The sequence below is a fragment of the Protopterus annectens genome, chromosome 12.part0 (genome assembly GCF_019279795.1).
Source record: "Protopterus annectens isolate FY-2018-M chromosome 12.part0, PAN1.0, whole genome shotgun sequence".
In the NCBI taxonomy this organism is placed as follows: Eukaryota; Metazoa; Chordata; order Ceratodontiformes; family Protopteridae; genus Protopterus; species Protopterus annectens.
Window position 1 is genome coordinate 454,175,271 of NC_056746.1, and position 24,507 is coordinate 454,199,777.

The 24,507-nt window shown below is 42.3% G+C and overlaps 1 protein-coding gene across 1 annotated transcript in view; it reads right to left on the reverse strand.

Annotated features, from left to right (window-relative positions):
• IQCE (IQ motif containing E) overlaps positions 1-24,507 on the reverse strand; it is a 2,620,731-nt gene that overhangs the window by 369,413 nt on the left and 2,226,811 nt on the right. Inside the window, exon 21 of the mRNA XM_044089561.1 lies at positions 15,235-15,362. Coding sequence (XP_043945496.1) covers positions 15,235-15,362 — 128 coding nt within the window. The remainder of the gene's footprint in view (positions 1-15,234; positions 15,363-24,507) is intronic.

The window sequence follows — 24,507 nt, forward strand, 5'->3', positions numbered from 1 at the left end:
TTTTATCCTTAACACAATTCAAAATTCAGCAAATATCTAGAATTTCTGGCATTCAGGGGACATCCACACACTAATTTTGACAGATGATGAGGCATAACATGCTTGCTGGATATGTAAGCATACCTGTCTCCCAACCTCCAACTCATTAGTCTGGCCAAGAGCCAAAAGTGAGTACAATCATGCAGATTAATAATAAACAATGAATACTTAACACATTCAATGTTATTAAATCATGTTAATGTGCATACTTATTCAACTTAGAGGGAAGTTCAAAGGCCATGACTAGATGAAGTTAACAGCTACCACAGGGAAGATGAGGCTACAGATGACCTACAAAGAAAGGTCTTTTCACAGGTGAAAGAACAAAGTAAGAATCAGTAAGATGTATCAGCTATACTGAGTGCCTCCCATGATGGGTCCTTGGTTAGGATGAATCTCATGTTGCAATAACCAGGGTGGAAGGAGCTAGAAAAACATAAAAGGACATACATCAGAAGGCTAATTCCTGAAGTACCATCTTACTAAAAAAGACCTAAGCCTCAGAAGTGCAGGACAATAATGATTGGTGAAGGAGTTCACTAACGACCAAGTGGCTGCAGCACAGATACCTAAAAAAAAGGAAAAATTACTGCTGCATGCACCAAGGCCATTGCTTCTCTGGTGAAGCCTTCACTGCAGTATTCATTAATCACCAGTTTTGACCTGATGGCAAAATACACTACAATCAACAGCTACTTTTATAGTGCCTGTTTTGTACTGTGAGTCCCTTCATTCACAGAGTAAGGAAGATGAACAACTTGCCAATCTCCTTGGTCACATGTGTCCCTTTAAATAATACCCAAGCTGACAATGGATATTTAGGGTATGAAGGACCTTTCTCTCTCGCTTTCTGCCCGTCTGCAAAGAAAACAGAAAGATGAATGGAGTTGCAAAAATGCAACTAGGAAAGGAAGGCGGGTACATCCTAAAGGACAGCATATCTGTGCAAAAGCCCAGATACAGTTTTCTACACATGAAGGATTCAAGCTTTGAGATCCTATGTTTGGAAGTGATGGCTACTACTACAAAGAGCATTATCCAAGAAAAGAACTTTAATGCCACTGAACTAACAGGTTCAAATGATGGACAGTATAGCCTGTCAATCACAAAGGGATCAGGGGAAACTCTCCAAAGGAGGATAAAGATGTAGCATTTTTAGTAAATAAATGCTTGATCTACTGGTGTTGGGCCACAATCCTGCACTCTATAAGGTCAAAAGTTGCAAAACTAGCTGACCATGCAGCTTGACTATGGAAAAACACAGGCCAAAATCATGCAGGTGTCTGAGGTAGGTAAGGTACACAAAGATCTGCAAGCTAATCAAACAGAGCAGAAGAAGAAATTACTTTATTCAAACTGAGAACTGTTTTTAGCTGGAGGCATAGGCCTGAAAAAGTAGAGGATGTCCTGGCAACTGTAGTAACCTCTATGACCCAAGCCAGTGAATGTGACAGGACCATGGGGTGTACATAAAGTGCTAGCAAGGAGGTGGAACTGATTGCATCTCAAAAATAGGCAGGATCATGGCTTGGCAGTTGAGCGTTTCCTGTACCCAGAGGGATATGATTGCATAAAAACATATACTTCTTGGCCACCACAAGACAATAGGAATATGTTTTGGTCTTGATTTCCTGAACTTTGCAATGAGATGTGGATGCATTGTGACTGGAGAAATGTAAACTGGGTATGCCTGTGTGGGAAGGGGGGGGGGGGTTCACTACAACCTCCCAATTTCCTTTTGTATTTAGAAAAGCAGGAGAAGATCATGTTTGGAAGGGCAAATAGACTGACCTGCAGAGTGTTGTAGTCTAGAAAATGCAGACCAGACACAGCCTTTGAAATAACAGCTTCAGGAGTGGACAGCATGAGCAGCTCCCATATTCTGATATCTTGTTTACTTCCATACAAATAAGAAATGCTAAAAGGGATATCCTGTGCTCATGCCATTGGGCTACTGCCAGATGAAAACTGATGCTCTGCACAGGGGTATAACTTTGTGTCCCCTCTCACTGTTTCCATACTACACAATAGACAGGCTGCCTTACTAGATGAGGAGAAGCCTCCAAAAACCTTTTGAGCCATGTGAATGGCTTGTAGTTGTGGATTGACCAGTCTAGGATGAGAATTACACTCTTGAATAGTGTTGAAGAAAAGGTAAGCTGCCTACCGACAAGCAAAGCATCTATGAATATCTGAGATGATACTGACACAACTCAAAAAATTTGCACAGTCTACATTAGAAGTGTCACTTGTCCCTCTCTAGTATAGATGACGAACAGCTGGGGTAGTTCGTTTATATGCTTTACTACACAGACACATATCAGGATGGATAGCAGCAGTACAAAATATAAACAAACTGATTCATTAACAGACGACACAGACATGCATGCTTGTATCTCAACAGCTTACTACAAAATGGCAGTTGGGCTCGCATGGTATTTATACATGTGTGCAAGCTGCTAGAAAGCTTCTTAAAGACATACATACATATTGATCTACATCTTCCCTCTTAAATAGATTGCATTCAATGAAATTACATTAGAATAAGACATGCAATAATGCAGACACTAGAAACAAACACAATGCTCATGTCCAAGTTGCCGTGTATCTGTAACATGGTTTGGAAATGTGACCTGATCTAGTAATATAGTAATCAGAACTGGGTTTAGCAACACGGGCAGTCTTCGGTGAACAACTTGTATCAGGAATTTTGGGATTCATCTCAGGAATAGGGATATTTACTGGAACGTCTTCTGAAACCGGAATGCTGGTCAACTCACTATGAGAAAGAGTCGTTCTCACAGGCACTGATTCCAATTCCGCCTAAACTCTACTCCTTATGATTCTACAATGTACAGTCTTGGCTCTGGGCAAATACTCTTCACAACTCCAATCTGATCATAACCTTTTTCACGTTTGCATTCTCACTGTGACCCCTTCATGTAATGGATTGAGCGGTTTACTGGACTTGTCATAATAAGACTTCTGGGATAGGCACTTCTTTAACAGATGAGCTTTCACTGAACTGTTATTGTCAGCACTTGAAACCAATAAACTACTGCTGACTGGTAATGTAGTTCTGGTTTGTCTCAACAGAAGAACATGTCTGAGATTCAACAGATTCAGGAAAACATCACTATTATCTTGTTTCGACTTGTTTGAATGTTTCAATGGAGACCTCCGTACAGTGCAGAATGGGAAGATTTCCCTTTCCTGCACTGTAGTGCGATCTCGGAGTTGGTATATTTAAATAGCGGGGGGTGTGGGGGGAGCAGCCCCTCCACATGGAGGGTGAAGGGGGGCTTCCTCACAGCTTAAAATGGTCAGGTAGTTTTTTCTGTTTATTTATTTTTTTAGCTTTTCGAAGTTTTAAAAGTTCAGTTATATGGCTTTGACTATATGATGTTCAAAGTTTTAAAAGTTCAATAACGTAATATACACCCATGTAACATTGTCAGAAATAACTTTGTATGAACTACCATGGCATGCGATATGGTTCTTCATCTTCATAATGACAGTACTGGAAGCTAGATTAGGAAGTAGATAAATCTCAAACCAATTGGAATAAGAGTCTACTAACACCAAGTAATGCTGATAATTCTATTTGAAAATGTCAGTGGCTACTGTTGACCAAGGTAGTTCAAGAATCTGGTTTAACCGAAGTGGTTACTTCTGTTGATGTGGCTTTATATTATTACGTACAGAACAAGATGAAAGTACTCCCTCAATATCATTTGACAAATTACTAGACCTTTCGCCCTTCTTTTGGTAGAAGCAGTTCCTGGGTGGCCATGATGCAAAATAGTAATATACTCTGGTTGCATGGATTATAGAACAATTACTTTTGGACGTTTAATGATGACACCATTGTAAGACAAAATTTAATCTCTGTAAGGAAAGTAATGTTGCACTTCGTGAGGTAAATGGGATTGCTTTGACGGCCATCTTTGATTAATAAAGTGGTTGAGCCTTTGAAGAACTGGATCTGTGGCTGTATGACTTCTAAGCTCATCAAAACGTGTGGAAGAAAGATTTCTTACTTCCATTACTTCAAAATCAAGTTGCTCATTCTCAAGCTGTTCAGTGGTATTCTGGGCAATCTGGATAATGTATCAGCAAGAGAAAGAAGTTTGCTTTTGTGCAGACAAGACTGAAATTATACTTCTGCAATCGCAATATCACACATTGCAATCTGGCTGGAGCTGTATGCATAGGCTTTCTCAAAATAGTGACTAGAGGTTGGTGATCAGTTTCGATCTGGATAGGTCGACCATAAATATAATCATGTAACTTCAAACATGCAAATACAATTGCCAAGAGTTCTTTCTCTTTCTGAGCATACTGCATTTCAGTTTGTATTAGAGTTCTGAACACATAAGCAACATGTTGACCCTCTTGAAGAATAGCTGCACCAAGGACAAATATTGAAGCATCACAGAAAAGAGTAACTGGTTTGTGAACAACATAGCATCTGAAAGTTGGTGGAATGGCAATTTTTTCATGACAACAAATTCTTTCTGGTGTTGTTCCAGCCATGACTAGGATACATCTTTATGCATCAGCTCTCCAAGCAGTGCTGCTAGTTGGCTCAATTCTGGAATGAACTTGACTAGATTGTCTGTGGCTGGCATCTCCAGAATTGCTGTTTGTTTGGAAGGGACTGGTCATAAGCCTGAACTGGTAAATAAATGACCAACATAAGTAACTTCTCATAACCTGAACTTGCACTCTGAGGATTCAGCTTACGAGTCACTTGATGTGCTCTTTCAATAACTTTCTTGAGGTTTTTGTCATGCTCAGCTTCACTATTACCTCCTACTAGAATATCATCTTCTATAATACCCAGAACATTTTGCTCCACTGCACGCTGGAAGACTTCACTAGCAGAATTTATCCCAAATGGCATTCTCAAAAATCTGTACCCATCAAAAGGAGTACAGAATGTAGTTAGCAACAAGGTTTTTCAGCCAAGCAATATTTGCCAAAATAATCTCTTTGCATCTAAGACAGAAAAAAACAGTGGCATTTAGCATAAGAGTTGCAACTTCTTTGACTGTGCACATTGGATGATGAGGTCTTTCCAATGCTTTGTTCAAATCTTGTGGATCAATGCATATTCTGATATCATCTGAGCTTTTCTTATGCACTACCTCCATGAAGGATACACATTCAGTTGATTCCTCTACTGGACAAATCACTCCTTGTTGCACCATTCTGTCTAACTCAGCTTTGACTTTATTCTGCATAGCAGCTACTGGAACTTTCTGTGCTGGTCTGATGACTGGGCTGACATCTGGGTCTAACTTCATGGAGTACACAGCTGGAAGCTTGCCTAGTCTGTCTTCGAAAAGATCAGCATAAGTAGAGAAAACATACTGGGTGAAATTAGAACAGTGGTCTTTTAACACTTCCTTGTTAAATGAAAGCAGTCCCATTTTCAAACTGCCTCTGCACCCTAATAATGATTGTGCATGCCTTTTAACCACATAAAATAACAAGTCGCAGCTTCGCCCAGCACAGTAATATGAAAGTACTACTGAGCCTTCAGTTTGGATCTCTTCACCACCATAAGCAACAAGCTTCGCACACCTTGCCAAATCAAGCTTCTCATCAGCACATACTCTAGCAAATGTTTCTGTAGGGTTCCCCTTTATAATCTCGAAATATTGAAATCTCAAATTTCAGTATCTCGAGACCATAAAGGTGAATTTTTAAAATTGCGAAACTGCATAATCGTGAATTTGAATATCTCAAATTCGTGGTTATGGCTTTATACTACGTTGCATGCTGTGGTTTGTGTGGATGGTGTCCAGTGTTGTGTGTGGATTTAGGTGCGATTTAAGGTAAGTGAGTGTTTTGTATGGGTTTTGGGTGGCAGTTTGGATGTATGTGAGTGTGTTTGTAAGTTGTACGTGTGGGTTAGGGTAGGCAGGTGAAAGTATGAGTGTGTAAGTGTTGGAGGTTTTAGTGTTTGTATATGTGTGGTGTGTGTGTGTGTGTGTGTGTGTGTGTGTGTGTGTGCATGCATGCATGCACACACACGAGGGACTGTAGCATGTCTGGGTGTGAGTTTACTGTCTTTTCTTGTTTGTGCGATCTCGGAGTTAGTATATATAAGTAGGGGGGTGTGGAGGGGTGCAGCCCCCCCCTGCTTAGATGTAGATGTAAGTGTGCTGATGTGTGTTATTGTGTTTGTGTATGTTTTGTTTGATTTGTTGTAGTGTGGGTAGGATGGTGTATGTGTTGTGTGGTTTATGGTGTTACTGTTCACGATTTTGTGTTTCACGGTTTTGGGGTTTCGGGATTTTGAGCATTTGCTTTTATGGTCTCGAGATACTGAAATGTGAGATTTCAGTATTTCGAGATTATAAAGGGGAATCTTCTGCAGACATAACATTGCACTTTGAACCTGTGTCAGCTTTGAGCTCTATGGGTCTTCCATTTATCCGAACAGTACAAAATGCTTTTTTCTTTGCCCATAAATCTACTGCACTGACTGTTTCATGATGTACAGACACACCATCAACATAAAAAATAGGGTCACAGCTTTTTAATTGAGTAACTTGTCTCTTTGAGTATTCCCTTTCAATAAAAGAATGTGTTTCTTTTGATTTACAAAACCTTTTAAAATGATTCCACTTATTGCATTTGTGACATTGCTGACCAAAAGTTAAATATTTTTTCCTTTTTAGGCTCATGATTTCCACCACAATTACAACAGTTAGCAATAAAACTGGGTGGGAGCCCATTCTTTGAGTTTGCTGACTCACTCTTATGCTTCAGTAAGACTGTGCATACTCTGGAATTTTCTAGAAATGTACAGGGTTTCCCAGGGGGTGTCACAGGACTTGCATCAGCTCCCATGTGCTTGGGCCTGCTTCTTTTAACCATGTGCTGCATACTATCAACATTGGCTTTAGAAGTTACTGGAAACGTGTTTCTCATTTGTAAGTATATTTGTGTGCTTTTCTGTAAGCTCACATATCTGACAAATCTCAATGGCCTTATTCAAATTTAAATCCCTGTCACAAAGCAAAGTCTTTCTCACAGCATCATCTTTAATACCACACACAAGTCTGTCTTTTATTAACTCATCCCTTAAATCACCAAATCTGCATGTTTTAGCCTTATTTCTCGTCAGTTATATATGCTGTAAAAGTTTCATCAGGCTTTTGATCTCTTGTGTAAAATAAGTGCCTTTCCATTGTAATATTCATTTGGGGGTTACACATTTCTCTAAATTTATGTTTTAAGCACTCCGGGTCTTCTCTTGATTCAACCGGTACAACAATATGATGGTTTTACCCCCTCCTGCAAAGACAGCAGGTGCAAACACAAATGAACGGTCTCTTTCCATGGCTTCTGATCCAGCTAAATTAAGCAGAATAAATGTCTTTGTATGGTCGCCTCTATCAGAAAATGCATCCTTTATGAAAATATTGTACTTTTGCTCAAACACTCTCCATTTCTCTGCAATATTACTGTCAAAACACAAGTGGACCTGATTTTCGAAATCCATCTGCCATGCCAACAAATTATGCCCAAACACAATGTAATAATATGGCCCTTGTAACTATATATGAACATGCTGCTGTGTGTGCCCATAATAGCATTCAAATGCATAATAAACTCTTCAAAATACTGTACTTTGTGAAATATGCACTGAAATGACTGTATTTTGCACAATAACTGTACTGTAATACTGCACAAGCATGTGAATACTTCATACACTTCAGACAACTTGAATAGCTTTAATTAATATGAAAAAGAAGTGCTTAGCTAAAAAATGCTGTTTCCCTTTTTTATACAATTTATGTGATTCTGACTTTATTTCAAACATTTTCTGTAGTTATTGAGACTTTCTATTAATATGTCACAGTTTTGGATATTTCTGTTACTTAGAAATTTGTTTACAGCATTCTAAATTCCTCGTTTCATATTTTGCAAATAAGAAATCATTTGAGTGAGTTTTAATACCTGAAATTCTTTTCTGACCTGTTTTGCGAGTTACATGTGCAGTAGCGATGATTCACCCCTGTTTACTCCTCCAGTCTTAACTGAGTGCCTCTCGGTCTCAAAACTGGAGAATCTGGATCCCACTTCTGACACCATGTTGCTCGTCCCTCTCTAGTATAGATGATGAACAGGCAGGGTAGTTCATTTATATGCTTTATTACATAGAAACACAGAATAGATAGCAGCAGTACAAATTAAAATGAACTGATTAACTGACAGACTACATAGACATGCATGCTTACATCTCAACAGCTTACTACAAAATGGCAGTCAGGCTCATATGTGCTCAGAATTTATACACTTCTGCAAGCCTCTAGAAAGCTTCTTAAAGGCACACATACACATTGATCTACAAAAAGCCCCATAATGACACAATAAAATAGCACAAGAGCAGACTGGAAAAAAAGAAGCAGACAGGAGTACATGACACTAACATTTAAGTGTGAGCAAGATGGTGTTACTTATAAATAGAAGGTAGGGGGTCTATATTAAATCAGTGAATGCTTAAAAAAGCGAACGCTGATTTATCGACCCCATGTAAGTGAAAGCTTACAATCCCAGACACTCGGAAAAGAGATTTTTTTTCCCAGGGAAAAAAAAATTGCTGTGCCACACAAAAAAAAAATAAACAAATAAAAACTTCAAAACATTACATAAAGTGGGGGGCTTCGGCCCCCCCAATGAGGGGGGGGGTTGTGCCCCCCACACCCCCCTACTTAAATATACCAACTCCGAGATTGCACTACAGTGACGAAAAAGACATAGTAACTGAGGTGGCCAAGTGATTTCTTTCTCAGGGGAAGAATCGCTTATATGCAGTTTCACTATTTTGCTGTTTCATGCTTTCAAGTTCAATCAAGCCACATTTGAATGATTGTGTCTTCGATAATACAATAGGAACCCACAAGGTAGATGCCATTGGGAGATATAAGGATTTATTATTTCACAAACAGGTAGTGGGTGAGTGTGACAGCCTTCCTGAAAGACTTTTGGTGTGAAAATTGGTAAATGCTTTCATGAATGTATGAGAGAGGTCTGAGACCATGATTATAAGGGCTGCGGCTGGCAATAAGATGTTAAAGACATAGAACTGCATACGCAGCTTATCCATGAAATAATGGGTAGACAGGATGGATCATGTGATCTTTATCTACTATCTGAATCAGTGTTTTCAGGAACGTGAATGTGACACATCAGAAAAGTACAGTTTTGTACCTACCATAAATGTAGATGTTCGAGGATTCCATTGCTGCAGTCCTTACTATTGGGTATAGTCCGCGTCCAGTCGGCCCGAATACCAGAGTATAAGGCTGACGTCGGTCAGGGCGCATTAGACTGACATCAGTACGTCAGGGTACTAATGCGCATGACCGACGTCATATCCTCAGTCTTTTCTTGCCCCAGATGTCAGAAGACCCTAAAAAGACAAGGCCCAAAATACCTGCACCAAAAACATGTACAATATATACAAGAATATATACAAAAATATAAGCATGTAAACTCACCTACACAACCACCCCTAAACACAGAGGGGAAGGAGGGAGGGTAAATTGGACTGCAGCAATGGAATCCTCGAACATCTACATTTATGGTAGGTACAAAACTGTACTATGTTCTTCGTTTTCCATTGCTGCAGTCCTTACTATTGGGTAGAATCCCAAAGCAGAGGTAAGGGAGGCTGGCAAATCATAAAGAAGTAGGAGCTGACAACATGCCTTGCAAAACAGCTGTGGCAAAACCAGCCCTAGACTTAGAGTAGATAGGAAGGTGATAATGCTTAGAGAAAGTATGCACTGAACTCCAAGTAGCTGCTTCCAAAATATCCTTAGTTGCCACCCCCCTTAGAAATGCTGTTGAAGTGGCAGTAGCCCTAGTGGAATGAGGCCTAATCCCAGCTGGAATCTCCTTGCCATGATGGGAATAACAAAATGCAATGCAAAAGCCAATCCACCTAGAAATAGTTTGCTTTGACACAGACTTGCCCTGTGAACTCAAAGCAAAAGAAACAAACAACTGCTGAGACTGCCTAAAATCCTTAGTCCTGCTTAAATAATAACGCAATTGCCTGTGTACATCTAAAGTGTGCAAAATCTTTTCCCCTTTATTTTGAGGGTCTGCATAAAACGTAGGCAAATGAATAGTTTGGTTTAAAGCCACACTAGAAACCACCTTAGGCATAAAGGAAGGATTAGTACGTAATGATACCCTATCCTTATGGAAAATCAAAAGGGCTCTACTGCCATAAGGGCCTGCAACTCAGACACCCTTCTTGCAGAAGTAATAGCCAACAGAAAAGCAGTCTTCCATGACAAGTATTTCAATTCAGCAGTAGCTGCAGGCTCAAAAGGTTGTAGAGTAAGTTTTTCCAACACAAAATTGAGATCCCAAGCAGGAGTAGGAGCTCTACGTGGGGTCTTATATTCTTTGCCCTCTAAGAAACTGCTTGAACAAAGGATGCGAAAACAAAGGTGGGTCACAATCATAGTGAGCTGAAATTGCTGCAGCATGAATCTTAATGGAAGAGAAGGACAAACCTTTGTCCAATAACTCAGTAAGATATTGAAGAGCCACACTCAAATTAGGCTCAGAAATCTCCAAATTCTTTGCTGTACTCCAAAATAAAAATCTCTTCCTTTTTCTGCGTACACTCTCCTTGTACTAGGTCTTCTAGCTTCCATAATCACATTTAAAACTTGTTGAGGAAGTTGAGACCTGCTGTGTTTCAACACAGAATATGCCAGGCTGTTAGATGAAGAGAGTGAAGCTTGACATTGAGCAGATGACCGTCCTTCTGAGATAACAGATGAGGAATCAGAGGTAAAGGCCATGGAGGCTTCTTTACCAGACTCCGTAGTAGTGGGTACCAGTGTTGCCGAGGCCAATCCGGAGCTATCAAAATCATCCTTGGCCTGTCTTGTCTGACCTTTAATAGTACCTTTGGAAGAAGAGGCAGAGGTGGAAAGGCATACACAGGAAGGTTTTTCCAACTGAAAGACAGAGCATCCACTTTCCAAGCTGTGTGATGAAACCCCTTTGTGCAATACTTTGGCAGCTGGTGGTTTAGTGGAGAAGCGAACAGATCTATGTCTGGAGTTCCCCATGACACTGTCAATTTCTGAAATACATGAAGATCCAGTTTCCACTCGTGGGGATCCATGATTTGTCTGCTTAACACATCTGCTAAGGAGTTCTGTGCTCCTGGCAGAAACCTTGCCTGAAGAGTTAGTTGCAAGCTTAGCGCAGTCTCCCATAAAATCATTGCTTGCCTGCATAGAGGATAAGAATGTGTTCCCCCTTGCTTGTTGATGTACCACATGACAGTTGTGTTGTCTGTTAGAATCAACACCTGCCCTGGAAGAAGTAACTCCTTGAAAGCCATTAATGCAAACTGGACTGCTAACATCTCCTTCATGTTGATATGTAGATGCTGTAGTCTGGCAGGCCACTTGTCTTGTATCCACTTTCCATTTAGATGAGCTCCCGAAGCAATGTCCGAGGCATCTGTCGTTAAAATCTGACTTGCCTCTGGCCGGGTCACAGAGAGTCCCTTGTTTAGGTGACATTCCTGAGCCCACCACAAGAATTCTTTTTGAAGGCAAGGTATTATTTGAATGACAGTGTCCAAATCCTGGCAGTGCTGTGTCCATACATTTTGAGATACCATTGTAGCTTCCTCATATGCAGTTTGGCATTGGGAAGCACCAGAATACAAGATGCCATGAACCCTAATGCTTGAAGGACTGTCCTTGCAGTCAGCACGGACTGATGAGATAGTTGATGGAAGTAAAGTGACAGACTCTTTTGTTTGTCCGGGGTTAAAAGGCCATCTGGGCTGCTGTATTCAGTCTCACACCCAGAAAGCACATGTCTTGAGAGGGTACTAGACTGGACTTTATTTCGTTCACAGAATACCCTAGGCATCTTAGCACTGCTATAACATATTCCAGATGCTGTAGAAGGTCTTCCTTTTCTTGAGCCAGAATCAGGCAGTCGTCCAAGTAAGGATAGATTTGAATTCCTTGAAGCCTGAAGTAAGCTATCACTGGAGCCAGAACCTTTGTGAATACTCTGCGCGCAGTAGATAAGCCAAAGGTCAATGCAGAGAACTGATAATGAGAATTTCCAGCTCGAAACCGCAGATACTTCCTGCAACTTAGCCTTATAGGCACATGAAGGTAAGCTTCCTTGAGATCTAAAGTTACCATCCAGTGATCTTTGCCCAGCAGAGGTAAAAGCTGTTGTAACGTCAACATCTTGAACTTGGGAATGTCCAAAAAGTGTTGAGGAGAGATAAATCCAAAATTGGTCTCCACGTGTTCCCCTTCTTTGGTACTAGGAACAGGCGAGAATAAAATCCTAGGCCCCTTTCTGATACAGGGACTGGCTGAATGGCCCCATCTGGAGTAACTGAGAAACTTGCTTGTGAGCCTCCTTTCTTTGTGGAGGAGGAACGTCTGGCATGCCTTTGAAAGGGGCATTGTATGGAAATAAAATCTGTAACCGTGGTGAATGATATCCAACACCCATTTGTCTTGAGTAATTAAATCCCAATTTTCTTTGAAAAGAGACAGTCTTCCTCCCAAAGGAGCTGCCAGACGAGAATCTACTGGCAGCTGAAAAGACAGGTCATTGGGTCTGTTTACGAAAGGACTGACCCCTGCCCTCACCAGAAGTCTGAGCAGGTGAACTCCCTGTTCTAGGCCTAAAAGAACCTTGAGCCCTGCCCCTACCACGTCTAGACCTACCCCTAGACTGGGAATCATAAGCAGGATATGTCCACCCCTTAGCAGGCCAATTTCTACTAAACTTCGGTGGCTGCACCTGCAAAAAATCTTTAACAGTTTGCATAGACTTAGCTTTGTCCTCCATTTTCTTTAAAACTGCTTCCACAGGCGATCCAAACAACACATCAGACTGTAAAGGAGCATCCAAAATCCTTGTCTTAACATGCTCAGCTAAATTCTGATCCTTCAACCAGGCATGCCTGCGAAGAACAGAACTAGTAGCAGCCACCCTCGAGGAGGCCTGTACAGCATCAAAACCACATTGCAAAGAATGCTTACCCACTTGTTCAGACACATGAACCAAATCCAGCAACTCTTTACACTCAATACCTTCCGCCAAAGCATCCACCTTAGATTTTAATTGTGAAAGGAGATAATTCTGATATTTTAGCATGTGAAACTGACAATTCAACGCTCTCATGGCTAGAGTGGAAGAAGTATACACTTTCTTTCCCCACCTATCCAAAGCCCTTGCCTCTTTATCAGTGGGAACAGGATTTTTCACCACAGAAGCCTTAACACCTTTAGGCCCTTGAGAAATAGTTTCTGGGTCCGCCCTAGGACTCTTAAACAAATACTTATGAGCTTCGGGCACCCTATAATACCTATCAGGCTTAACAGGAGCAGGAGGCAAAGAGTCAGGGTTCAGGGAAGCCTCTGCAAAACATCTTCCACCACATTCAACACAGGAGGAATAGCTAAGGGCCTATGCTGGGGTAAAAACAAGAATTCCCTAAGCCTTTTCCTGGAATCAGAGTAATCCTGGCCTTCCCATTTAAAGTGCTCCCTCATGGAATGCAGAGTCACTGAAAATGAGAAATCCTCAGGAGGAGAAGCTGTAGGAGTGGAATCATCCACATCAGAATCAGAATAAGTAGGATACTCCTGCAAGTCTTCCGCAGAAGACTCTGAAGCCTCTGAACACTGTTCAAAACTATCAAACTCGGTTCCACCCTAGGCCTCTTATCAGGCGGGGCATAGAACCTCTAATCATAGTAATCAAATCTTCTGCCATTTTAAGCATATGTTTCTTAGGTACAGAACCCGAAATGCTAGGAGAAGCCCCCACTGAAGCTGAACTAGGCCTACCTCTCAAAGAAGTTTTGGCAACAGAAGGAGAAGCTCTAACTACCTTGGGAAGAGAGGGAAGAACAGTTACCTGAGAAGCCCCCTCAGCCTGGCCTACCTCCTGAGAAGGCACATCCTGTAACAGTAAAGTTTCTGCCTGAGACTCCATGGAAACTCCTGGCAAAACCTCTGGCTCCACTGAGCCTTCTAAAGAACCGATGTCCGGGACTGCCGGTTCATCAACCCTAGGCTTCACTGTTTTGTCCTTGCGCTTCTTGGACGAAGCGGGCGGAGCATCCGACGGCATTTTATAATTGCAACGCTTCCCAAACACTAACCTGGCACAGTCTAACCTCCTCTTAATAGTGCGTTTGTTAAACCTAGCACAAGAGCGGCAACCAACAACGTCGTGCTCAGGCCCTAAACAAGGTATACACAAGGTATGGTAATCCCTATGAGGTATCTGTTTCCCACAAGAAATACAGTTATTCACTTTTTCTGACATCCGGTAAAATACTGAGGCAAGAAAAACCAAAATGTTCTAACGGGTACTTAGCCAACTCTGTTTCGGTCTGAAACTCCGGTTTCGGAAATATTTCAGAACGCCAACCTGCACTCGCAAAACTGCTTCTGCATCGGACCATGCGGCAAAAAAGACTGAGGATATGACGTCGGTCATGCGCATTAGTACCCTGACGTACTGACGTCAGTCTAATGCGCCCTGACCGACGTCAGCCTTATACTCTGGTATTCGGGCCGACTGGACGCGGACTATACCCAATAGTAAGGACTGCAGCAATGGAAAACGAAGAACATCACTTTTCTATAATGTATTTATAGAAATTCCTTTAGGTAAGACATACTGCAGAGTTATAACATCCATTCTGATTTCCTATTTGCACCATAATCCTCTGTTGGATTACAATTAACAGAGGCAGCAGTAAGAAGCTTCTAACCTCCTTTTCTGCTGCTTGGTATAATGGTTAAGGTGTTTACCTCACAGATGCAAGGTACAGGGTTTGATTCTCATCAATAAAAGGTAAACTGGCTTTTTTAATAGCTATATTACACTAAGTCAGTATTTCCACATAAAGGACTGATGCAGCCACTTCAGGAACAGATGAAAAATAGGATTCCTACTAACAGGATTCAGTTAAAATATGTGTATATCATGTGTGTGCACATGTATCTATGTATATATATATATATATATATATATATATATATATATATAACTCCACTAAACAATGTGGCATAGCCATTTCCCATGAAATTCTGAAGTTGTTTCTGAGATATATGCTCAGTACTGTAGGCTGTAACAACTTACCTTCTTGTTTTAGTACGAGCCAAATGTCCTCTGTAAGCTGCCTGTATTACTGTCACAGTCTTTTCCATTTCATCATTTAAAGAGGTAGTCTTTTCACTGTTACCATTACGAAACAATCCTCTGGGGCTCTGAAACACAATAAAAAAGTATGGGATATTTGCAGATTCTTTTCTATCTTTGTCACATATTACTTAGAAGCAAGATGCAATGACTTTGGCAGTATTGAAAAGGGGTCTATATCATGAAACTGGAATGGCTGAACACCGAACGCTGTTTCATCGACCAATAAATACCGAACTACAAATTACATGAATGGCCAGATCACCGATTTTTTTCCTAGGGAAAAAAATATGTAGGCCAACTAGACACAACACACGAGTTCAAACATTACAAAGTGGGTGGCTTTGTCTCCAACACCTCCCAATGTGGGGGTGCTGTGCCCTCCACACTCCCGTTAACTAAATATACCAAGTCTGAGATCGCACTACAGTGGGGAAAAAGGCAAATTCACGGTGATGGCCAAGTGATTTTTTTTCCCTGGGAAAAAAAAATCGGTGATCTGGCTGTTTGCATAAGTTGTAGTTCGCTATTTATTGGTCGATGAAACTGTGTTCGGTATTCAGCTGTTTCGATTCCATGATATAGACCCTTAAAAAGAAGTTATGTACTCATCATAACATTCTATCTGTGTTGTACATTTTCATTTATCCTCAACATATGGGTTGGTTATGAGCATCGGAACCAACTCGGCCATTACTACAGCTCATGGTAGCCAAAAAACTCTCGAGCCTAACCCTTACCCACAACGCTCCACTTCCAATTACCTCAGATCGAGTTTGGAGAAAGACAGACAGTGAAAAACCCCAAAACCTTCTTACAGTCCATATCTGGAACCATGTAACAATATCACTTGTGACATATGTCCATTACCCGTTCCACCAAAAAACTTCAACGGCAGGAGGAAGGAGGCAGAGGAGTAGAGGATAAATGAAAATGGACAACACAGATGGAACATTATGGTTAGTACATAACTTCTTTATCTGATGTTGTCAATTTTCATTTTATCCTCGACATATTGGATAGAGTCCCCAGCTACCTTAGACTTTGGGATGACTCAAGGAAGGATATTCCTGAGCACCAATGAACCAAATGAAGCTCTTCCCAGGAGACCAAATCCAGCTTCTAATGAGTAATAGAGGATGAGAAACCCAGGTTGCTGCTGCACGAATATCATTCAAAGAAGCTCTAAATTGCAAAACTGCTGAAATAGCCACAGCTCTTGTAGAATATGTCTTTACAGGCCTAGACAATTTAATTTTCTTTGTATTACAGATAAAAGAAATACAATTTTTGAGCCATCTGGCTAGCGTCACTTTGCTCACTGGTTAGTCAAGTCTTGTAGATGAAAATGACACAAATAGTTGATCAGATTTTCTTAGATTCTTACTTCCATGTAGATAGAAACATAATTGTCTGAGAACATCTAATAAATGTAAACAGTATTCACCTTTATTAGCAAAATTAGGAAAAAAATACTGGTAAATTAATAGTCTGATTGATACTGGTTGTGAAGACTGACAGAGAAGGGTGAAGGCTGCCAGCCTAGCCAGATAGAATGTTATACATAATTCTATCATTTGTAAATATGAATGTGAATCACAGGCTTGTTGTCTTAAATGAAAAAAGTGATGTTACAAAAATGTGGCAACAGTGCTCTCTATTGACCCAGAAAAGCATGCTGTGACCCTTTGATCTAAAGTCGGCTCCAGTCCGGCTAGATGAAGGCTTCCTGCCTATTGTTTTAAGGCTAAAGTTAATGATCAGAATTTCCATGTGGAATATCCTTTATTGCTCTTAGTGTAAAAGAATGCAAATGCAGTTTCTGTCAGCCTGAGAACACCAGGAACGTGTGAAATGATATAATGTTTTATCAGAACTGCAATTTCAATTTAAACAGAGAGAACCAGAAGGCATTAAGTATTTTTGTCTGAACATCCAACTCACAGCACTGCCTGATGTCTTAAGTTACCTTAGACTTGTGTTTTATTTTAGATTAGCTAGGAACTATAAAGATTAGACTAAGTGTTTTTCTGTGATGTCAGAACTGTACTACTGATTTATTTAAGTATTTCTGTGTGATCTCTGCACTCTTGACTAGCACTGTCTGTGTAGTAGAAAGTATTATCTTGTGGTTTTAATTATTCATTATTTAATATTTTAAAACATTTTAACTGTGGCTGGTTTGTGCAGAGATATGTTAAGCTCTAGAGTACATTGCATATTTATAGAGTTTACTGTCCAAGTCACTCCAAATAAGTCTTGACTGATTAGTCACACTTACCAATTGGGTAATAATATTGCACAGTAATAACTGGACACCCTTTTAAGGGCCTATGAGTAGCTGATAATATTAGCTGGGTGGTGGCAGCTGGTACTACCGTATAGTCTGGGTAAAAGGGGCATAGCTGGAGAACCTGGGCCAGCCTTCCCCAGGAGTGTCTGTATGGTTGTATAACCTCTTCTCAAAGAGCATGTGTGTGTCAGCTACTTGGACAGGGACACGAAGCACTGGTTGAACAGAGAGGGTGCTGGAGATTTTAGCATTTCCCAGCTAGGCTGAGATCCGGACCCTATAGCTGTGCCAGTGGGGAGTCTTACTGGGGATCTGGAGAGCAAGGGAGCGACCAGCCTGAGACTGACTGTGATCTCTGTGTGCTCTTAAGGGAAATTGCACTTTACTGTGTATATTTGTTATCCTTTCCCACTACATGAGACACCCCTCTCTGGTGATAATGGTGAGGATTGAGGCTTCTTGATTGCTAGGCCAGGGCACAGGCATCACATATTAATTGGTGGCAGTGGTTGGGATATCCTCACATTTGTGTTTGGCAGCAGTGGGATATGCACATCACATATTAATTAGTTGGCAAATACTAACTGGCTTGTAGTGGTGGGGGTAGAGTGAATCCTGTAGCTCGTGTACAGTGAGTTTTGAAGGTGTTATGTACTCTAAAACAGCCACTCAGTGAATACTCAGAGTTCAGATCACAATTGTTTTATTTCTTTTGTTAGCTTAGTCAGGGTGAGCAGGCAGCATGTCAGCAGAGAAGTACGGAAAGCTGACAAGGAGCCAGCTGGCAGAGATGTGCCAGGCTATGGGACTGGTGCATGGAAACCTGACTAAGGTAGACCTGACTGCAGCCTTGGTTACAGCTGCATCAGAAAACAGCAACCAGGAGGACAATCAGATTGGCAGTGGAGATATAATTCCCTCAGAGAATGGACAGCTCAACCTTTCTGCAGTGGACTTAAAAATCCAGCTGGAGCTAAAGAGACTTGAGATGGAGGCCAGGCATGTGGAACTAGAAGCAAATGAGAGACTGCAACATTTGCAGGCTGAGGAGAATGAGAAACTGTTACGTCTGCAAGCTGAGGAACAAGAGAGGCAGAGGCAGCATGAGAAGGAGATGCTGACTCTTTGCCACAGTCATGGATGTAATGGGGAAGGGAGTAACTGGAACCCAGAAGTACAACAGGTCAGTAAATTTCTTCCGCAGTTTAAAGAGGTGGATAATTTTTATAGTTTCATTCATATGTTTGAGAGGGTATGTACACAGTATGAAATTGACCAAGGGCTCTGGGTACGGTTCCTGACCACCTTACTCCATGGTAAAGCTGTAAATGTTGATCAAAAATGCCTGATGCTGACTGTTTTGATTATACTGCTGTAAAAAAATGTCTTTTAGAATGTTTTAAGCTAACACCTGAAACGTATAGGAAAATGTTTTGTGAGCATATATGCAATGCAGATGAGTGTGTGTGTGTGAATATGTTGCTGAACTGAGCACTTATTTCCATAGGTGGGTGAGTGGATGTCAGGTCACCACTTTTGAAGGGCTGGCAGACCTTTTGGTGAGGGAACAATCCCTTAGCACTTTGCCTGAGGACATGAGGATCTGGTTAGCTGATAGACAATGTGCTACTTCAGATGAGTTGGGGAAGAAGGGAGACCTATACCTGGCAAGCAGGGAAGCCCTGCACAGGAAGGGAACTCCCAGTACTGCTCATGGGTCTAAAGGAACCCATGGTGGGAAGCACAGACTGCCCCAACAGAATCTGCCAATAGCAGGGAAAGCCACTAGTCCAGGTACACGTCCAGGAGCCAGGGTTAAATGTTTTGAATGCAACCAGTGGGGCCATGTAGCATACAGGTGTCCACAGAGGCAATGTGGGGAAAAAAAGTTGAGAGAGCCAGTAAGTGGGAAAGACAAAATGCCAACGGTAGGTGGTCTTGAGACAGCAGGGGTACTAAACTACCATCCTGCAGATGTCCTGAGAGGGAAGGAATTGGATGAGGCAGTACCATGTGCTTATGCAGTTATGCACAGTTAGGCTTGGAGACAAGCATGTGGGTCTGGTAGCCTGGGGAGACCGAGACAGACTGCATACTTGCAGCCAGGACTGGTGAGATGGTTACTTCAAGGAGGGAGCTACTCTGTAGCAGTGAAACTGAAGGTGAGCCACAGCTGCTTGTGGGTACTGATGGTCCCTTGGACAGAGTGACTGCAAAGGTAGAGGTGAGTAGTAGTACCCAGGCTGACAGTGAGGCATCACTGTCAGAGGATACCAGTCTTCCTGTGGAAGGGGAGCTGGATAGGGTTACAAGGAGACAGTTGAGACAGGCTCAGCTCTCAGACCCTACATTGCAAGGCCTGAGGCAGGTAGCTAGGGAGGCACCTGATTCTCAAGGAAAGGGGGAATCTGTATACTGGGACAAATGGTTGCTATACAGAGAGTGGACCACTAAGGGAGGGCTAGAAGGTGTGAGAGTACAGCAGTTGGTAGTGCCTAGAGCCTATCATCTAGCACTTCTAGCAATAGCCCATGATATTCCCTTTGCAGGTCATATGGGCATAAAACGTACAAAGAGGCATATTATGCAGAACTTCTATTGGCCTGGAATTTCCAGAGTTGTAACAGAGTACTGCAGGAACTGTGAGCAGTGCCAAAAGGTAGGCAAAGCAGGAGACAAGGTGAAAGCTCCTTTTATGCCTTTGCCTGTGATTCAGGAGCCATTTCAGAGGGTAGCTATGGATATCGTGAGTCCTCTCAGTACCCCAAGTTCCACAGGGAAAAAGTATATCCTAGTGGTAGTGGATTATGCTACACGATACCCTGAGGTGGTGGCTTTGTCCTCCATTGAGGCAGAGAAAGTGACAAATGCTTTGTTAGAGATTTTCAGCAGGGTAGGTTTCCCAAAAGAAATACTGACTGACAGAGGTGCCAGTTTCATGTCAGACCTGCTGGATTGTCTGTGGAAGTCCTGTGGGGTGAAGCACATGAAGGCCACCCCCTACCATCCCCAGACTAATGGTCTTGTTGAGAGGTTAAACTCTACAATCAAGTCCATGCTACTGGCATTTGCAGATCAGTTTAAGAGGGAGTGGGACAAATATTTGCCCCATCCGTTGTTTGCTTACAAAGAGGTTCCCCAGGAATCCACAGGTTTTTCACCCTTTGAGTTGCTGTATGGGTATAGGGTGAGAGGACCTCTAGATTTAATTTGAGATGAGTGGGAAGGTGAGTGTGAGTCTCACAAGGAGTCTGTTGTGGCATACGTCCTAAACATCAGGACAAGACTCAGGGGACTCATGGGCTTGGCCCAGGAGAACCTGGCAGAAGCCCAACAACATTAAAAAGTGTGGTATGACAAGAATGCTCGAGCAAGAGAGTATGCTGTGGGGCAGCAGGTAATGGCTCTCATTCCTGTCAGACACAACAAACTGCAAGCAGCTTGGGAGGGACCCTACAAGGTGGTAAGAAAGGTAAGTGATGTTAACTACATGGTGAAACTGCTAGGCAGATGGCAGGGGCACAAACTGTACCATGTTAACATGAGGAAACCTTACCATGATAGGGAGGCCCTTGTGCTGAGCATTTGCAGTGGATTGCAGGAGGAGTCTGAGGGAGAACTGGGGACTGGTCTCCTCAGTGAGGCTCGGGCTGACACCTCAGTGGAAGGGGTAGCAATGTCCCAGCAGCTATCTCCTACCCAGGTTTAAGAAATCCGAGCAGTGTTGCAGGAATTTGGGGACATTTTCACTGAGAAACCAGGGTGCACCCACCTGGTGCAGCACCAGGTGGATACAGGACCCCAAAGGTCTATTAGGCAGGCCCCTTATAGAGTGCCTGAGAGAGTCAGACAGACCCTGATGGAGAAGGTACAGGAGATGTTGGAACTAGGGGTGATTCAAGAGTCAAACAGTCCCTGGGCCTCCCCAGAAGTGCTGGTGCCAAAGAAGGATGGCAGCACCAGGTTCTGTGTGGACTACAGGAAATTAAATAGTCACACAGAGTCGGATGCTTACCCCATGCCTAGGACAGATGAGGCCCTAGAGCAGCTGGGTGGGGCTAAGTATCTTACAACCATTGATCTTACCAAGGGTTACTGGCAGGTGCCCTTGACTCCCAGTGCTAGAGAGAAGTCAGCCTTTGTAACTCCTTTTGGCTTGTATGAGTTCACAAAGATGCCCTTTGGGATGAAGAATGCCCCAGCGACTTTCCAGAGGCTGGTAGATCATATCCTGGGAGGAGGCGGAGGGTTTTCCCTTGCTTACCTAGATGATATTGCCATCTACAGCCATTCCTGGCCAGAGCACCTTTAGCATGTCAGGGAGATGCTGGGCAGACTACAGAGGGCAGGGTTGACCATTAAGCCGAGCAAATGTTAGGTGGGTATGGCAGAGGTCTCCTAACTAAGACATAGAGTGGGGAATGGTAAGATAAAGCCAGAACTTGCCAAAGTGGAAGCCATTCAGGCATGGCCTGCACCTGTTACTAAAAAGCAGGTGAGGGCATTTTTAGGGACAGCAGGGTACTACAGAAAGTTTGTCCCCAGTTATAGTACTATAGCTGCTCCCCTCACATACCTGACAAGGAAGAACAAGCCAGATAAGGTAGTGTGGACCCCAGCATGTCAGCAGGCATTCCAGAAGCTTAAAGAAGCTTTGGGAGGACCCCCTGTGTTAGCCAGTCCAGATTACAGCAAATAGTTTGTTGTGCAGGTGGATGCTTCAAACCATGGGGTGGGGGCTGTACTTAGCCAGATTTCTTCAGAGGGGAAGAGCACCCAGTGGTTTATCTCACTCATAGGCTTCAACCCAGGGAGGAATGCTATGCAGCTGTAGAAAAGGAATGTCTAGCCATAGTGTGGGCACAGCAGAAACTTCAGCCTTATCTGTATGGAAGGAAATTCACTGTTATGACAGATCACAACCCTCTAAGATGGTTAAACAGAGCCAGTCAGCAAAATGTCAAGTTGCTAAGGTGGAGCCTGGGGTTGCAAGCATATGTTATGTCAGTGTAGCACCGTAGTGGAAGTAGCAATGCCAATGCAGATGGACTCTCAAGACAGGGAATGGGGTAGGTATACTCAGATAGACCTAACCCTCTCACGCGGCATTTGTCAAGGGCCACTTGAAAAACTAGCTTCAGTTCTCCAGCAGTGGGGGGGGGGGGGGTATGTGAAGACTGGTAGAGAAGGGTGAAGGCTGCCAGTCTAGCCAGATAGAATTTTATACATAATTTTACCATTTGTAAATATGAACGTGAATCACAGGCTTGTTGTCTTAAATAAAAAAAAATGCTGTTGCAAAAATGTGGCAACAGTGCTCTCTACTGACCCAGTAAAAGCATGTTGTGACCCTTTGATCTAATGTCAGCTCCAGTCCGGCTAGATGAAGGCTTCTGCCTATTGTTTTAAGGCTAAAATTAATGACCAAAATTTACATGTGGAATGTCCTTTATTGCTCTAAGTGTAAAAAATGTAAATGCAGTTTCTGTCAGCCTTGGAACACCAGGAAAGTGTGAAATGATGTAATGTTTTATCAGAACTGCAGTTTCAATTTAAACAGAGAGAACCAGAAGGCACTAAGCATTTCTGTCTGAACATCCAACTCACAGCACCGCCTGTTGTCTTAAGTAAGTTATTTTAGACTTGTGTTTTCTTTTAGATTAGCTAGGAACTATAAAGATTAGACTAAGTGTTTTTCTGTGATGTCAGAACTGTACTACTAATTTATTTAAGTATTTCTGTGTGATCTCTGAACTCTTGACTAGCACTGTCTGTGTAGTAGAAAGTATTGTCTTGTGGTTTTAATTATTCATTATTAAATATTTTGAAACCTTTTAACTGTGGCTGGTTTGTGCAGAGATAAGTTAAACTCTAGAGTACATTGCATATTTATAGAGTTTACTGTCCAAGTCACTCCAAATAAGTCTTGACTGATTAGTCACACTTACCAATTGGGTAATAATACTGAGGTGGTGGTGCTGCAGTAGCGCTATTGCCTGACAGTAAGATGTTGTCCTGTTCGATTCTCAGCTAGAGCGTCTTCTGTCTGGAGACATGTGTGAATGGGTGTACCTTTGTTGAAGGTTGTGCGTCAGGGCTGGTAACTCGGCACGTAAAAATCTACTGCCAGCATTAGCGGACCGGCATTCCGCTGTGGCGACCCCTGACCGGGAAAAGCCGAAAGACACAACAGCAACAACAACCAATTGGGTAATAATATTGCACGGTAAGAACTGAACACCCTTTTAAGGGCCTTTGAGTAACTGATAATATTATCTGGGTGGTGGGAGCTGGTACTACTGCATAGTCTGGGTAAAAGTGGCACAGCTGGAGAATCTGTGCCAGCCTTCCCCAGGAGTGTCTATGTGTATAACCTCTTCTCAAAGTGCATGTGTGTGTGTGTGTGTGTCAGTTACTTGGGCAGGGACATTGAGCACTGGTTGAACAGAGAGGGTGTTAGAGATTTTAGCTTGCTCAGCTAGGCTGATATCTGGACCCTATAGCTGTGCATTTGGGGAGTCTTATTGGGGACCTGGAGAGTAAGGGAGCGACCAGCCCCAGACTGACTGTGATCTCTGTGTGCTCTTAAGGGAAATTGCACTTTACTGTGTGTACTTGTTATCCTTTCCTCATATATGAGACACCCTCTCTGGTGTTAGTGGTGAGGATTGAGGCTCCTTGATTGCTGGGCCAGGGCACGGGTGTCACACTAGTCTCTGACACTACCTTAGGGAAAAAGGAAGGATTGGCTCTCAGTGAAAATCTGTCTTTATAGAAAATCAGGTAAGGCTTGTATTTCTGAAATCTTTCTGGCAGAAGTTATTGCCACTAAGAATATAGTTTTCCAGGATTAAAACTTTAGATCACATTCAGCTGATGGTTCAAAGGGAGCTTGAACAATGGTTTGTAACACTGAGATT